Source organism: Solanum stenotomum, chromosome 3, assembly GCF_019186545.1.
Source record: "Solanum stenotomum isolate F172 chromosome 3, ASM1918654v1, whole genome shotgun sequence".
In the NCBI taxonomy this organism is placed as follows: domain Eukaryota; kingdom Viridiplantae; phylum Streptophyta; class Magnoliopsida; order Solanales; family Solanaceae; genus Solanum; species Solanum stenotomum.
Window position 1 is genome coordinate 2,202,994 of NC_064284.1, and position 17,503 is coordinate 2,220,496.

The window sequence follows — 17,503 nt, forward strand, 5'->3', positions numbered from 1 at the left end:
TAAAATTAATAAGAATTGATGTCATTTTACCGTCTATGCCGTATATTAAGTTTTACACTCATGGAACATTTTCATTTTTATTTAGATGCATCATAAAAAAAAGAATACATGATATTAGAGATTGACAATTAAAATATTTTACGTTAATCAATGAAACTATATGGTGTAGCACAAAATTCATCAGGAGGAACTCATGTAGTTAATTAGGCAAATATTACATCGACAGCTAAGTGTGATGTTTCGTTCAGGAATAACACCTTGTTTGGATGATTGTATTGTATTGTATTATATCGTATTGTATCGTTTGAATTCATAGTTAGATAACGACGGAAATACTTACTTTATATAAATTTGGTGTGATCGAGTCGTTACCTTACCTTAACATATTTCATCTTTATATCTACCTTTTTATTGTAGCTTTACCATGTACCCTACTTTTCTTGTACGTTTATTATTCAAGTTATTAATGTGTGACATTATGTAATGACGAAAAACGATATAATCTATCAAAACACTGTATTTATTAAAACAAAACAGTACGATATAATATAACACAATATATTACAATAGATATATATATTATGAAACAATACATAATAATCGTTCATACAAAGTGTAAGGGATATGATAAGTCATGAGATGCACATACATGTAAATATATCATTGTGCTTAGTGTATTAATTTGTTTTTTCCCCTCGTAATTCACAAGTCAAAAATTCTAAAGTAACATTTAAATAATAAGAAGTGTATTTGAAATCTTAATATAACAATTGTTTTATATATCCTTTGTTGTTGTTTTTCGTTAAAGGAAAATATGAGAAACTTCTAATCTTTCACCTTTGTTGGTAGTTTTCTTTACACCCACCCCCCCACCCCCCAACACCCAATTTTAAAACTACTGTATGTAGTACACGTTCGTCCCAAAAATATGTTTGTCAAGTTGTCAATGTAATTAATTGTTTTTTCTCGTCACATTGACATGAGTAGAATAATCACATAGTCAATTTTAATTTTAAAGTGTCAAAATAAGTTACAAGTTACAACAATAATACTAACAATATAGACAATGTAATTGACAAGTGGAAAAGATAAAATGTATGTAAATATTATTATTACCTCATTATAATAGAGAAACGTGTTAAAGAATGACAAAAGTTCCACATCGATGGTTAATGAGATGGGTGGACTCCTTATAAGGCTTGGGCAATCCTCCTCCCTTTGAGCTAACTTTTGGGGTGTGAGTTAAGCCTAAGACCTAATTTAACATGGTATCAGAGCAGGGCTCATCTCACCCGATGTTGGGGCCCCCAAAAATCAAAATTGCCCATGCCCTAGATGCTAAGCACTGAGCGTGAGGTGGGGTGTTAAAGAATGACAAAAGTCCCACATCGGTGGTTAATGAGATGGGTGGACTCCTTATAAGGCTTGGGCAATCCTCCTCCCTTTGAGCTACCTTTTGGGGTGTGAGTTAGGTCTAAGACCTAATTTAACAGTTTTTGATAGACAATTGACTAAAAATAAAATAAAACACATCTCATAACTATTTGAAAGATAAAAGTTTAAAGTAATAATTAAACATATTAAATGTTCTAAAGATAATCAAATGATTTTTTTGAAAAATAAAATATAACTAGTGTAACTCATATAATTTAAATTTTGAAACGTGAAATTGGGATCATGTATAATGGGTATAAAGTTTTCCCATCTGAAATAATTAAAGTGTATTTTGAGTGTCTCAAATGTACTACAATACACAAAATCGAGAACGTTAACTTTGAAAAATCAAAATCTTCACGACTTTTTCAACTCTCGACTTTTTACTTTTTTCCAGTTTCACTGGGGTTCATTTATTCCTTTCTCTTAATTAATTAAAAAATACAGCTGTTTACAACTAAATAAATATTAAAAAAATCATAACACAACAAAAAATATCTCCAAAAGCTGAGCATGCGCTTAGTGATTAAATTTAGGGAGTTTCCCTCCTCATGCTTTTNAACAATATAGACAATGTAATTGACAAGTGGAAAAGATAAAATGTATGTAAATATTTTTATTACCTCATTATAATAGAGAAACGTTTCTGATAGATAATTGACTAAAAATTAAACAAAACACATCTCATAACTATTTGAAAGAGAAAAATTTAAAGTTTTAATTAAACATATTAAATGTTTTAAAGATAATCAAATGATTTTTTTGAAAAATAAAATATAACTAGTGTAACTCATATAGTTTAACTTTTGAAACGTGAAATTGGGATAATGTATAATGGGTATAAAGTTTTCCCATCTGAAATAATTAAAGTGTATTTTGAGTGTCTAAAATTTACTACCAAGCTTTTGAAATACACAAAATCGAGAACGTTTGAACTTTGAAAAATCAAAATCTTCATGACTTTTTCAACTCTCTACTTTTTACTTTTTTCCAGTTTCACTGGGGTTCATTTATTCCTTTCTCTTAATTAATTAAAAAAATACAGCTGTTTACAACTAAATAAATATTTAAAAAATTCATAATACAACAAAAAATATCTTCTAAATCTGAGCATGCGCTTAATATTTAATTTTCATTTGCTTATTTTATACTTTAGGGAGTTTCCCTTCTCGTGCTTTTGTTTACACTTTTTGAAGCTCTATACACTTTTAAAACTTTTCAAAGTGATTAAATTACTAAATATAGTAGCAATAATTAAGTCGTATTAGTGAAAAAAGCAAAAAGGATTTTGCAACTGGGCGTTTTATTTGATCAATTAAGTTACCTAATTAGACGTACTTTGCATTTGGACTGTACTTGTTATGTAACTTTAATTTGTACTAAATGACTCACTTTTTTTTCTGCTATAATTGAAAAAGAGAAACCCACTACTTAAGATTTTTTTTCTTGCAAATTTCACGTGTTCTCTGATTCAATAGCTGTGTAGCACAAATGTTCATATTCGTACATTCTATTTTGTTTTTATTTTATTCATCTCAATTTATGTTTAACCGTTTGATTTGATCGATACAATATTTTTAAAAAAGAAATTTCATATGCTTTTTTTTTAAATTCATCATTTTATTAAGAGTAAAAGAGAAATTTTAGATATTAAGTTTTTTCGAATTATAAAAATTTGAAATTTTTTGGATAGATAAAAAGAAAGCGTGTCACGTGAATTTGAGACGGAGGGAAAAGATAACTACTGCAAGAAGATTATCCTCTTGTACAGTTGTACTCGTAATCTAGATTGGCCCATTAAAGATTCTTGTACAGTTGTACTCGTGGATGTAAGTTTATATTAATATTTTATTTTCTTTTTAATAGTTATAAAAAAATAAAATTATGCTAATTATGTTCCTAAATCCGTGACTGATGGTGTAATTTTCTCCTACTATTATAGGCATTTAAGACAAAGGCCCAATTCAATCTTAATGGGCTTGCTTAAACAATCCCATATGACGGGCTCTAAATCTTAATGGGCTTGCTGAAACTTCCTCTTACCTTTGATTAAGATATGTTACTTTTAGGATGCGAAAATTAGCACATGAAAATATGATCCCGTTAACATGAACAACTTTTGATTGATTTAGCCATTTTAATTCATCTAATTCAATCATATGTTAATTTAAATTAATTCATGAGAAATCCAAATAAGATGACTTCGTGACATTTTTACTACTTCATCTTCAAATGCTATCAATAGATAATATTTCTCTTTGATCACTTTTACTTGTGCACTATTCCAAAATAGATTTTCACTTTTAATATATCAAAAAAGAATTTAAAAAAATCATATTTTACCCTTTGTATCAATTACCTATTCCCCAGAATCATTTTCAAGACTCGGAACTAAACACTAATTAACAGGAATAATATGATAAAATAATCTTATCAATCATTATTTTCTTAACGGGTGTGTCAAATGTCACGAAGGGAGTAATATTTAAGCTCTTCTTGCATTCACCTCCACATGAATAGAAAGAAACCAAATGATCATAGATATTTTTCAACTTTGGACATATATCAACCATGAGAAATTCTAAGTGTATGTATACTTAAACATCGATATTTAAGTTCAGCCACAACCAAAGTCTACCACATTTTGCTTTAACCAAAAAAAAAAAAAGTAGAGGTAGAGGTTTAAATACATGTTAGTTTCAATTTTCACCAGTATTAATTGATAGGATATAAGTACGTATATGTATAACATGATAACTACAGTATCACGAGAATATTAGGGTGACATTGATAGTTCAATAATATTGTATACGTACTATTTCTAGTGGAAGAAAAAAATGTAGGTAAAAAATAATACTAACTTGTATTGAATGGTCGAAATAAGCAAACTTGTGATCATGTCAACCAAGTTGATCTTCTTCTTCTTCTAGTGGCTAATGATAGACTCCATAACTTTTTTGTTTATACAGACAAAGATATACTTTCTGAGTTGATTTTTATTCTCGTATGGTCATTCAATTGATAGTTATTATATCAAAAAGTCATTTTTTTTTTATTTTGAAGAAAATTAGAATTAACAAGTATGAAACTTACAAATTATTGAATACATGTACTTAAAATCACAAGGAAATAAATTTGAGAGGGGTACACTCTTGGCTTCTTCTTAGATTTACTTCTTTTATAATTTGACTCTCCTAAGTAAAAAAAATTAATTCTGTCCCTGTATATGGAACATACACTTACAAACCATAGAATAAAGGTTATAATTTTCATAATTTTTTAAATAATGAAGTCGTAAAATTCATTTTTACTTGTCATGTAAAAATGAGATAATAAAATAGAGTATCGAGTAAACATGATGTAAATCATGAATATTTATGGATTTAAAACTTTTAATCCACATCGGAAAGAGGACAAGTATTAATTTGTCATTTCTTTTTTAGTTTGTAATGTATGTACCGTACGTACGTCTAGTTGATCGACAACATATCTAGCATGTATAGTTGATCAAAATAATAAAAATTCAGTCTACATCCATGTATGAAAATTTAAATTCAGAGAAAAATCTAGCACATTCAAGACTATCGATACAAAAATAGAAATAAAAAGTGACATGTAAGTTCCCATGGTCCACAACTTTGTAACTTTTCGTCTCCCAACTTGAAAAGTGAAAACAACAACAGTAGCCAACTACTATAAATACCTACCTATTATCTTCATCATTTTACATCCTTAGCCAACATTATAAATCTCAATAACAACATATTTGACAATATTCATAATTCAAAATGGCACCTCATGGAGAGACAATTGTTCGAAATCTCAGCAAACCACCTCGACTCTCCAACGACAGCCTAAAAAGGACAATGTCTGAAATTACATACGAGTGGATGAACAATGATGCAATAATCGATGAAAATCTCCCTCCAGTCTCCGAGGTAGAAAGCGCGAAATGTGAGTGTTGTGGTATGAGCGATGACTACACATCCGAATACATCGATCAAATTCGAAAAAATTATTCAGGTAAGTGGATATGTGGGCTTTGTGCTGATGCAGTAAAAGAAGAGGCCCAAAAAAATGGAGGACAAAATGAAGAAGCATTAACTACTCATATGAGTGCTTGTAGCAAATTTAACAAATTTGGTAGGGCTTATCCAGTACTTAATCAAGCTGAGGCTATGAGACAAATGTTGAAGAACAATACAAAGGGAATTATGAGGGCAAAATCAATTAGTCCAAGGGAAAGAATTATGCAAAAGAAGAGTGGTGGAATTGCTAGAACTAATAGTTGCATCCCTGCCATTACTAAAGAAATGAGTGACCTTAATATAGTAACCTGATCGATAAAACGTGCTTCCTTGAATTGTACCTTCTGCAATAACATATGTACTATAGACTTCTTAATTTTCTGTTTATGGCAAAACTTTGGTGTAACTTCTTTTACCCTTGCAAGGATTTTGAAGTTTTCTTACTTTATAAATCATGTATATGATTCAACCTACTTGATCAATATATGTTTAGTAGCTTTATAATGTTATTAAATCTTGTTTAATGTACTGTTATTGATCTCAAACCTTATTTTGAAGTGTTGGAGAAAAATAAGAGGCATCAATGTTCAATTTGCTAATATACTACATGAGAGTTGTTAGAGAACCTGTCTAAGTGAAATAACCATCCCTCTTCTTTTTCGCGGACTCTGCTACTGAGAAGGATGTTCACTTCTTCAAATATCCTAGGCGCGAACAGGACAGGGGTCAGATTTGTCCAATGGGAGCAACAGCAACAATATATGATGATTTAAAGCAGCATAAGCTTTCAAAAGACATAGCATAAAGTTGCATATGTTTTAACAATAAACAAGTTTTCAACAAACACAACTAGTTCAAAAAGGAGAATATTTAAGGGTTCTTAGGTGTATAGTTTACTGATGATCCCTTTAAAACAGATCTAAAGAAATGTAACAACTTAGACAAATGACCAGTTGACAAACATGAAACAGATACAATGAGCAGTATCTTCTTCGTTCATAACTTTCCATGCCACTGCTCTCTCATAAGAAATAGGTCTGCTCATGCTTGACAAGCAAATCCCCCCTTGTAGACATGCAAAACCCTGTCAATCAATAAATTACAATTAGAAACTGCAGCAGTCGTGTCTTCAACCAAATCTAAAAGGGGCATGCAACTCGATTCGGGAAATCATTACTTGCTACATACAATACTACTTTCCATATAAAAGGAGTGAGTACCAACCTGTTGCATTATCTGTGGGAATTCAGTGCAGAGGTTCTTCTTTCCATGATCATCAAATATTTTCTCCAAGGTAATATCTTGAAGTGCAACCAAGGTTGTCTCGAGCATGTCAAGACCAGCCTGATTTGCAAATGTGAAAACTGGCAAAGCCTGCAGAAATATTGAACTCAAAATTTCATCTACTCGAACAAACTAAAAGGTAAGAGTGCTGCAATTAGAGTGCTTTGAACAAGCAAAAGAATATTAAAAGAGGATTTGGGAAAAAACCTTAGCAGAGCAGCAGATAATAGCATCTGAGTGATGCCATAGGCTTTTGAGGATTGATTCACTTCCTTGATCAGTATTTGATTTCAGAAGCTCCACGCCCAAAAAGCACCTTAAGAGAACAAAAAAATTAACCACAACAGAGACTGGTGTTAAACTCAGAACATAATTACATGCACATAAACACCCATTGATTTCCCTCCTAGTAACGTCCCATATAAAAAATTGCTTACGAAAAAAGAGGATTGAGCTATTTCTAGAGTGTTAAAACATTTCTTTTGATGAACCAATTTCTGGAAAATTACACTCGTGTTAATCTAAACATTATACATTTAGATCAACTTATGTTAGCCAATATGTATTTCATTTAGAACTTGGTATTGGAAAAGCGCAACAGTTGACTGGATGAAAAACTGAAAATAATTACTTAGTGTGCTCCTATGTTAGGCCCACACGCAAGTATATACCACATACCTGTAACTTTGGCAGATCCAACGAGCTAATGTATGTGCTTCAGGAGTCCCCAATGGCAGACGAAGACCTCCATGAGAACCCAAGTGAGATGGTGAAAGTGCTAAGGCAACTCTTTGAACAGATGAAATAATGCTTCGGACATACTGTCGAGCCATTGAAACAACACTCTCTTGCATGTGGCTTTCAAAAGCAAATTGAAAAGCAATTGTCATGACAGATCTTGATGAGCCACCACTAGTGTGAAGGTCATTGGCCACTTTGTTCTCCGCTGGGCCAGTCTCAAGAGCAGAAGTGAGATCAAGGGTACGATTTGGACTGGACGCTTCCTGCACAAACGAAGCATATTGGTAAAAACATTGAGGATAACAAACCAAATGAACAAATACCTAAAAGAATAAGCACTAATAGGTGGATACGAAACCCTAACCTTTCCAGACTCAAGTGAAATAATGCGAAACCCAGACGGAAGCAATGGTGCATCATCAGCAAACGAGGCATCAATAGGAGCAAACACGAGTTCGGCGCAAGTTCCAACAGCATTTTCATCCATTCCACTGCATAGCTGCATAATTTTCCTCAGATTAGAAATTCTTTCAATTCAAAAAAAGATATTCTAAAAATCCATTGCAAGACATTGAGAATGGCCAAGCTGACAAGAGGGTAAGCACCCTCGCTTCCAAGCTTAAGGTTGGAGTCACCAAGGGAGCAAAAAGGTAAGAACTTTTGGGGGAGGGGTAAAAAAGAGAGAATGGCCAAGCTGAAAATATGGACAGCAAAAGCACTCAACTTACACATGTGCAGAAATAAAACTTACTTGCAATAGAAACATATCTCGTGGCATTATCACATCCTCAGGAGAATGACCTTCCAACTTAATGACCTCCAGCAACTATAAGCAAAAAAGAGCACATTATCAGCAAATAGGATGAGAAACCACAAAAAAATTATTCAAACTAGGGAAACTGGAACAGTTCAAATAAACTAGGAATGACAGTGCAGATTAAATAGAACTACTAAGCTTGCCTCTTCATGCTCAACAGTGTGAGCGAGTGGAAGTATCACTTGACCCCCGAAGTTACCAACTCGAGCCCCAGGTAAGCTGCAAGGACCAACTTTAATGGCTGCAGCAGCATAAGCATCTATATTGTTGTCTGCCCATTCAGATCGATGTTCACGAAGGAACCTGAGAAGTATAGCAGGAGGCACATTCTGGACAATAAAAACAAGACAACTGTGTTAAAAAGAAAAAAGCAACATGGTCAGCAGCCAACCCTCCTCATACCCAATCGCGTTTATCCAATTATAACACAAACAGGAAACATTTACTTATCCACTCAAACAAGTAAATCAGCAATTCAATTTTATAGTTTCAGCATCAACGTATTGAATAAGCAGACCTGTAGAAGCATTGATGCTTTTGCACACATAACCGCATTGCTCATCGGTGAAAATCCATTTGCAAAAGGAAGGTTTAAGCCCATCAACTTGTCAGGAGAAGAGTTCACAAGGATGGTAACATCATCCATTCCATCGCTATCGAGCATTGACCAGCCCTCATCAGCTATACCATTAAGAGCCTCATTGAAGCCTCTGCCAAAATAATTCATAGTTTAAATGACAGAAAGAGTAGAGAACATTGAAAGAGAATCCATCAAAAAGTAGGTCATTCAAACCTGCTCAGCCTCTGGCTTAATGCACGTAGAGCTGCGGGTCGTCTTCCCCAGTTAGTAACATTAGTCTGTGAAACCTCCTGTGCAATCTGCCTGAGGTAGCGTAGTGCCTGCAAGGAGGATGTATAGAGTCACCAGAATGCCAATAGTATTCTCTAACCTTGCACATGGTATTGAATCAATTTGAGTAAAAGTTCTTACAGCCACTGTCGTCTTCTGAGCTAGCACTGCTGATGACTCATAAAGTGGGCGTAACACTTCAGGCACACTCCATGCCTAACAATCATAATAGTGTCAGCCATACCACTGCATAACTAGGCACAATGAAGGAGAACAGGAAGTATGGACAATAACTTTACCTCTAAATTCATATGATCAACAATGTGGATAATTGAACCACCCCCCTCACAAGGTCTAATCAGGTATCCACTAGGTAGGATTTCTGCTCTCACAAAATTCTGAACAGGTGGCATACTTGGACCATTCTGAGTATTTCCAAGTGACCTTTCACACACCTGGGTATTTTATAAAATATGCATGTTAGTTCATGAAGCATGTGAATGCACAAACCTAAAATATGTGAAGTTGCAATTAGCGAAAATACGCCATTTGGCTTAAAGAGTAGTTATTCTCAAGCAACCTGTTATATACAAAAGCCACTAATTTATACCAGGACAGATTGCTATTTATGCTGGCACAATCAAGTGACACTTGACCAACATTAGAAGAAGAAATTTACATTTTGTGTAGGACTTGGCAGAATATTGAAAATAAAAAAAGGACTTGGCAGAATATAATTTTTATATTAGAAAAAAGATTAGACATAATGAAACCATACCACGAGACTGCCATCATCCATAACAGTTGTATACCGTAAGAGCCAGAAATCACGGGCAGGTGCCAATGTTGTTGGTGCATAAAGCTAAAAGCAAAAATGTTTAAAGTTCATCAAGAAGGTATAAAAGGACTGAATGCACAAGCACGAGAAGCAACAGTACAGTAGCCTACCTGCATGTAAAGGAGTTCAATGGTTCCACCATTGGCAGTAGGCAGCACATTGAGAACTTCAACAACCCGGCAGTCACGATACCAAGAAGGTCGATCCTTAAGGATTTCGGAGACCTAGAGAGATCTCAGACAATTAATTTCATATTACAGTGCCAGAAACATAAATTTCAAAACAGATAATTAGCTTACCCTTGTTGGCTCTAGACCAACCAGGCCACAAGCTCTTGCTGCCACGCCAGTGCAACCATGAGAAATAGCAATGATTCCAATGGAATCCGGACCAGGCTATGCATTTCAAGAGAGAGATGATTAGAAAGAGTTAAACCAATACTGAGCATCTGTAACAGAAATAATATAGCTACAGAAAAAGGAGACTGGAAAATGTGTAGTGATATATAAATGCCCTCATGGAAAGTGGAGTACTGTACCACCATTTGCCATCACAACTCACAAGCAAAAGCCTGAATGATGACAACTTTTATCATAATTATGAGCCTGAGAAAGAACACTGATGCACGATATAGAAATCCCAAAATTGTTGTAATGCAATTTTGCAATATTTTATACAATAATTATTACTGACAACTTCAAAAGAGGCCAACGGCCCATATATTCTCTTCCGTGGACCTACCAAATCGGGCTATAAGATAAGATACTGTTTTATACTAATTGATGGACTAGTAAGAAGAGCTTCCATGGGAACTAAAAAAAAAATATTGTATTTATATCTTTGATTGATATGTTGAACAAAGGAATTGTCTGCTGTTTGGTAATTTATTGATATCATTTATGAAGAAAGGTGAAGCAGCCAATTTCATGCATTCGGTTCTAACACTCGGTAGTTTGCTAATACGGCTACATAGTACAGACATGAATGCATTTGCTAGTTTAACCCTTTAATTACATATGAGTTCATTAGATTGATATTTAACTAATAGAAGAATTCCAAGACATAATTTAATAATGAACATTTGTCATTGCATATCTGATTAATTGTGCTAAAAGCTAAATCAATCAATTAATAAACTTACCCCTGTTCCAAAGGAATTTCTGTCAACCTTTTGAATCTCTGCTATACACATTCCAGACATTTGGACTCATATTGGTCAAATATGGAATAAATTGTCTTTTTGTACAAATCTGGTCATCTTATCTTTAATATTAGAGTTTCTTTACACAGCATAATATTAATGTATGCTTGGTTTTAAATCGCACAAGGATTTGTTGCAATAATACCCTTGGCCTATTTACAATACTTTCTCCAATTTAAAAAAGAGTTCTATAATACTACTTCCAAGATAGTTTTCTGTGACACTATTTTCTAATTAGTCCATTCTAAAAAATGACACATTTATTTGGAAACATCTAACTATAAACTTCATATTTTACCCTCAAAGAGAAACCTTTTTTAGTAACACGACAGTAATGCCATGATGAATACCACAAGTTCCAAAAATGTTACAGTCACAGAAAATGTTATGGCATGTTTAAAGAAAACAAATTTCGAAAGTTCCTCGTTTTTAACTTAAACTGCGTCACGGCTCAAACTATGTCACATAAATTGAAACGGAAGAAGTAATTAATTTATTTTTTACAGTAAAAAGGCATTACTTTAAATTAAAAATACCTTCATTCCAGGCATTTGGACCCACTCAACAGCAGTTCCAGTAGCCTTTGAAAGAAACTCTGTTAAAGTTTCTTCTGCAATGGACAAAAGTCTGGAACAAAGCACAAATACATAGCCATAAGCCACAAACACAAAAAACAAGAGAAATGGTTACAAAGCACTATGTTTAAAGAAGAAAAGGACCCAACAACTGCAATCCCACTCACTCACCCTGCAGGACTAGCATCCCTCGGCGGATGCTGAGATGTCAAGTGGTGCTGACCACTAGTCACCACTGAATCACAACTGGTATCTTTCGTAGCAAGCGGTGTCTGCATTTCAGTAGAGAAATTATGAAACTTACAGTTCAAATTAAGCCACATTAATTTGAAGGAACAGAGCAAAAATGGTCTTAAATTCTTACACTGTGACTTTGCCTGCGAAAGTAGCCATTTTCATACACCAGTTGAGAAACTTGCTTCTGTAATCTATCATTCTCTTCCATTAATAGCTTGTTCATTGCCGTCAGCTTCCTATTCACAGACTGAAGCCTTGACGCCTCTTTCCTCTGTTTCTCCCTGCATCTATATTTAACCAAAAATTGGAAAGAAAAAAACATAAATTAGCTAATTGTATGGCTATAGACTTAGTTGAAACTTAGTGTTTTTGATGTTTGTTGAAAAATGGTTTTTGGGATTTGAAGTTGTGTTAGGACATGCATTTTAGTAAAACCAAAAACTTGGAACTTAGAAAAAAAACATTGAAGACAAATTTTCAAAAAACTGACCAAATATCATGAAGGAGCTTGTCATTCACACATTATTAGTAGGAACAGAAAAAAGAGAGAAGAAAATGAAAAGGGGAACCACAAGAATAGAACTTTTTTATGCAGATAACTTCAAATGCAATTTTAAACAGTAAGTGAATAAGATTTGTGCAAGAAGTGAACCCAAGATTGGATTTTTTTGTAACAAAAGATAGCTTTGAAGTGCAATTTTGCATAGCAGTAAGATTTAACAAGAGAATAGAAGACATTTATAGTACCTTCGATTCTGGAACCAAACTTTGATTTGCTTAGGTTCAATGTTAGAGAGGATAGGACATTCTCTGATAAGCTGCTGACGGCGCATTGAACTTGGTTTAGGACAATCATGATAAAGCCTCTCAAGAGCTTCAACCTGCTCAGGTGTATACCGGACATACTTTCCGTTATCCAACACCGACTTACCATCCTTGCAGGAAGCCATTTTTCTTAAATCTTACAAACTGAAATGCTTTGCCCTTTATGAAAGAAAACAAACAAGCTCTGTTACTCTGCTTCTTCTTCACTTTTGTCTTCACAACAATTCAACTTTTTTTAGCATTATTCTTCTTGGGAGCTCTGAACAAAATGAGAATGTCTTGAAGTGACCTTTTCTTGGTAATACTAAAAGAGAAAACCAATTTACCAAACTGAAACGGCACTAGACAACTTGTATCTTTCGATTTCAGAGCTTCCAATAAACTACTAAAAATACACACTTTCCTTACTTATCTTTCACCATTACCAAAAAAAAAAAACAGAAGAATCCAAGTATTCCTCAAGAACCCAAAAACATTATCTTAAACAACATGCCATACATTTCCTTTGAATCTTGAAACAAGATAAAAAGTGTGAAAAACACTAAAAGATCCAAGCTTTAAACTTCAGAAGATAAAAACAAAAGAAACCCAGAAACAGATCTTCTTCATGTACCCAAAAATTGAAGCATCTTTAAGTGTTTCAGCAAAAAGTAAACCAACCCCAAGAACCCCCTACAAAATTTTCAAAGACTACAGAGGAAGATCTTGTAGGCATGATGAGATATTATCAGAATACGGATCTTGGACTGGTTAACAATGAATGAAATTGAGTTGAAAGGGGTGTAAATGCAAGAGAGAAAAAAAAGATATAAACCCCGGATTTGAGAGCGACCCAGAGAGAGAAAAAAAGTCTTTTTATTTGGATTTGGGAAAGTGGGTATCTTCATAAGTGAGTAGCCATTGTATATCAATGGTCCCTCTGTCAACTTCTTTCGGCTTTAGGTACAGTGGGGGGTGGGGTAAGGCGTAGGGAGTGGGGGGGGATATTCTCACTTCTTTTTACTACTCTTTTCAGGCCAATCACCTATACTACACTACTGCTACTAATACTACTCTGCTGACCTCTGTTCGCCGCACCAGATTTAGAATACTTTTGATTAAGACATTTTATGACCACTATGCCCTTCATGATTTTTTTTTAAAAACAAATTGTTTATATTATTTTTATTTTAAGTTATTTTAGGTTGTTGAACTTTTACTCACTCCATTAAAATGTCTTACGTTTCATTTTGCTTATATTTAATACTTCATCCATTTAAAAAAGAATGACGTACTTTTTTTTTTAGTCTGTTTCAAAAAAAAATGATCCTTTTTATTTTTTGGCAACACTTTAATTTCAATTCTCAACATGACATAGTAAAGGCCACAAGATTAAAGGGCATTTTGGTACATTTGAGATTTGACATAACTTTAATTTAGAATTACAAAATTAAAAGTCTTTTTTCTTTTCTTAAATTTTGTGGAAATACAAAGAACATGTTGTCGTTGTTATACACCAATAATGTTTAAGCGTTTATGGTAAGATATATATTTTTTTAATGTCAATACACGTGAAGTTTTTCTCAACATATGGTAAGTTTCGTTTTGAAATAGCTAATGATGTCTATATCAGAGTAGTTCACGTCTTTGACATGTAGTTTTTCTCCTGATCTTGCATGAACATAGGATGTTTCGTGTGTCGTATCTCCCTTTATCAGACGTTTTTGTCTGTCATCATTTATACGTGTTTTTATTGAGTGTTTTTTTGTCGTGATCTAATTAAAATTATTATTATGACATTGAACTATTCGAGCATTCTTTAAGTTTCATATTTAAAAATTACATACAAAAAATTCTACATACTTTACTGTTCACAAGCCCTATTTGTCAAAGAAAGAAAATATCGTTACAGTAAAATCACATTAAATTTAGCATTTTATTTCAAATAGGAAGAGACCTCTCACTGTCTCATGTTAATTAAAGATATCGAGTATAAATTTTCAAAGAAAAGAATTTGCCTAGTATTTTTCATTTTAATGAATCTCACATGATATAAATATAAAGGAAAGGAAATGTGAAAATATATAATTATTAAAAAAAAAAAAGAATAAAAGAGGGGCAAAAGAGGAAAAAGGGAGTAAGATATGGAAAGGAAAGAAAAGAAAAAGATAGGCATGGGAAGTATGCGTGGGGCAGAGAGGACAAAATGATGAGAATTTTTGCATGCGCCTCGATACTCTCATTCTCTCTTTATTTCTTTCTATTTGTTGCTACGCATAGCCACTACTTTACGTATACCCTGTTATTTTTTTCGATAAATTATTATACACTTCTGCCTTGTACTTTGTACAAAACCAACTTTTCTACTCAAGTGCTCCTATGTTACAAAGCTTTACTTTCACCGTTTCAAAAAGAATAATCTAATTTAATTTAGATCGGAGTTTAATAAATGATTTTTTTTAAAAAAAATTATGATTCTAAATTTAAGTTATATTAAATGTATCAAAATATTCTTTAATTTTGTAATTTTAAACATGTCATGTGAAAAATTAAAGTTAAAATGTTGCCAAAAAAAAAATAGATCATTTTTTTTAAACAGACTAAAAAGAAAACTAGGTTATTCTTTTTGAAACATATGAAATAATTTGCTATTGAATTAAAAAAATGATTTTTTAAAAATTTTTATAATTTTAAATTAAAAACATGCCGATCTTATGATTATAAATTAATTATGTGAGAAATTAAAAATTATAAAAAGAGGTACACACTTTACAAAAAGAAGAAAAAAATTAAACAAATGAATCAAAACAAAAAAAAATTATAATAATATATGAATTTAGCAATGCTGGCTTATATAGGACCGGAAGTAGAGTTGAGAGAATATAAAACTCTGGTTCCGTACAAAATAAATAGAAGAAAATGTCATTTTCAAGTATTTTTTATGTGTATAAATGACAGATTTAACTAATGAATTCGCTATTTGAATTTAAGGAAAAGTCACACCATCATTGTAATTTTTTTCTTGTTTTCTTGAAATATAGTAAATGTTTTTAATAAGTACTATTTTTTTTTTGTTTCCGTATATAGTTATTCTTTGTCTCGACATTTATAAATTGAAGACTCATTATCCACACATACAACACACTAAAATCCATAATTTAATTAATTAAAAAGAAACCATTTAAAGAAGAATTATTATTTTTTTCCATACGTAAATCACTTGATCAAATTATAATAAATATTACTATTTCTTTTTTCAATATACCGCCTCATTATTTCGATCCCAAATGGACATGCAAGTTACGACATAAAAGTGACAGAAGTAAGATTGACATGGACAAGAATCATGTCACTCACTAAACAACACATATGTATGACAATTACGACAAATTATTACTATTATTATTAGATAGAGACCAGTTGGTGGATCCGACTTGTACCTCCTCCTAACATGAAGCATAAATTTCTGATTTTCATGTCATACTTATCTTCATTAATTTATCTTATAGTGAAAGAATTTTAGTATATAAACTAATGAAAAATGTAAAAGTGAGGTTAGGCTATTTGAGAGAAAAGAGGTCTGTGTTAACTCCCATTTTCCTTTGTGTGTATTTGTTTCTCTGCTTAGATGATAGCCCTTCGTGTCCAAAATTTTGAATGAAAAGAGAAGAGATCACCACCAGCATTTTCCTGTGGATCGATTTAACGTCAAGTGTCATTCAAAAATAGCAAAGAAAAAGCAAAAACTCTCTTATTGTATGCAACCTTATCCTGCATTTTTGTTTCCACGGCTCAAACTTTTGACCTCCTGATCACATAGCAATAGCAATAACTTTACCTGTTATTCCAAGGCTTCCGTAATGTAGTAGAAAGTATAATTTACAGATGGCTTACCCATGGCCTTTAGAAACCGGGAATTTAAATCAAATTTCATGCTATCAAGTCTTTGTTTTCTACTTTTTGTTCAGAAAGTTGACCACATAATTAAGTAAGTTAATTATGGTGAATAGATGATCACTACTACTACTACAACAACAACATCTATAGGAGAAAGAAAAAGTAAGCGAGAACTTGTATCTTCTTAAAATATAAGAATAACTGCAACAATCAAACAAAGCAGTGGCGGAGCCAAGAATTCCATAAAGGGTGTCCAGTAATAGCACAATAAATTCGAACACTTCCTCATTCCAAGGAGGTGAAACCACTGGACTATAATAGTTTGTTATGTTAAGGGTGTCCAAAATATGTTATTTAATCATTTCGTATATCATTTTACCCGACAAATAGTAACAAAAAATCAAATAACAAGAAACTAAGTAAGTAGTGTTATGATTACTGGTACGAAAGAATAAGTGAAACAGCATTCAACTACCTAACTAACCTTTTATCGATCCTAATTCGATATGCTTGGTTAGGTGAAAGTATGTCATGTCCTATTGAATGAGGAAGTATGAAATGGAAGCAAAAGGAAAGACGATAAGTACATTACCTCAGCTGAAACTGCTACAACATCAAACCCAGTGATCACGACAGTTCAGAGAGTCTTTAACAGTACTGGTCTCAATTGGGAGATAGATTTATCAGTACTTTTTGTTGCTCTGTCTTGTTAACTTTAATGATCTTTTGAATTAACAATGGTGGAGTTGCTAATGTTCTTTTGTTTGATGTATGTCAAACAGAGGCAATAAATGATA

The 17,503-nt window shown here is 32.7% G+C and overlaps 2 protein-coding genes across 2 annotated transcripts; one reads left to right on the top strand and one right to left on the bottom strand.

Annotated features, from left to right (window-relative positions):
• The first annotated feature begins 5,222 nt into the window (after nucleotides 1–5,222).
• On the top strand, nucleotides 5,223–5,922 carry LOC125859832 (uncharacterized). The gene has a single exon (XM_049539665.1). It carries the CDS (start codon nucleotides 5,223–5,225, stop codon nucleotides 5,772–5,774), a length of 552 nt encoding a protein of 183 aa, XP_049395622.1. The 3' UTR covers nucleotides 5,775–5,922.
• A 474-nt stretch (nucleotides 5,923–6,396) lies between these two features.
• On the bottom strand, nucleotides 6,397–13,695 carry LOC125858371 (homeobox-leucine zipper protein ATHB-15). Its single transcript, XM_049538130.1, has 18 exons — nucleotides 12,753–13,695; nucleotides 12,133–12,292; nucleotides 11,940–12,040; nucleotides 11,730–11,820; nucleotides 10,292–10,387; nucleotides 10,103–10,216; nucleotides 9,933–10,016; nucleotides 9,454–9,609; nucleotides 9,296–9,370; nucleotides 9,098–9,204; nucleotides 8,822–9,014; nucleotides 8,448–8,633; nucleotides 8,239–8,313; nucleotides 7,852–7,986; nucleotides 7,425–7,750; nucleotides 6,954–7,062; nucleotides 6,687–6,836; nucleotides 6,397–6,546 (listed from the first exon to the last, which is right to left on the bottom strand). Exons 1-18 carry the CDS (start codon nucleotides 12,953–12,955, stop codon nucleotides 6,400–6,402), a joined length of 2,508 nt encoding a protein of 835 aa, XP_049394087.1. The 5' UTR covers nucleotides 12,956–13,695; the 3' UTR covers nucleotides 6,397–6,399.
• Between the last annotated feature and the right edge of the window lie 3,808 nt (nucleotides 13,696–17,503).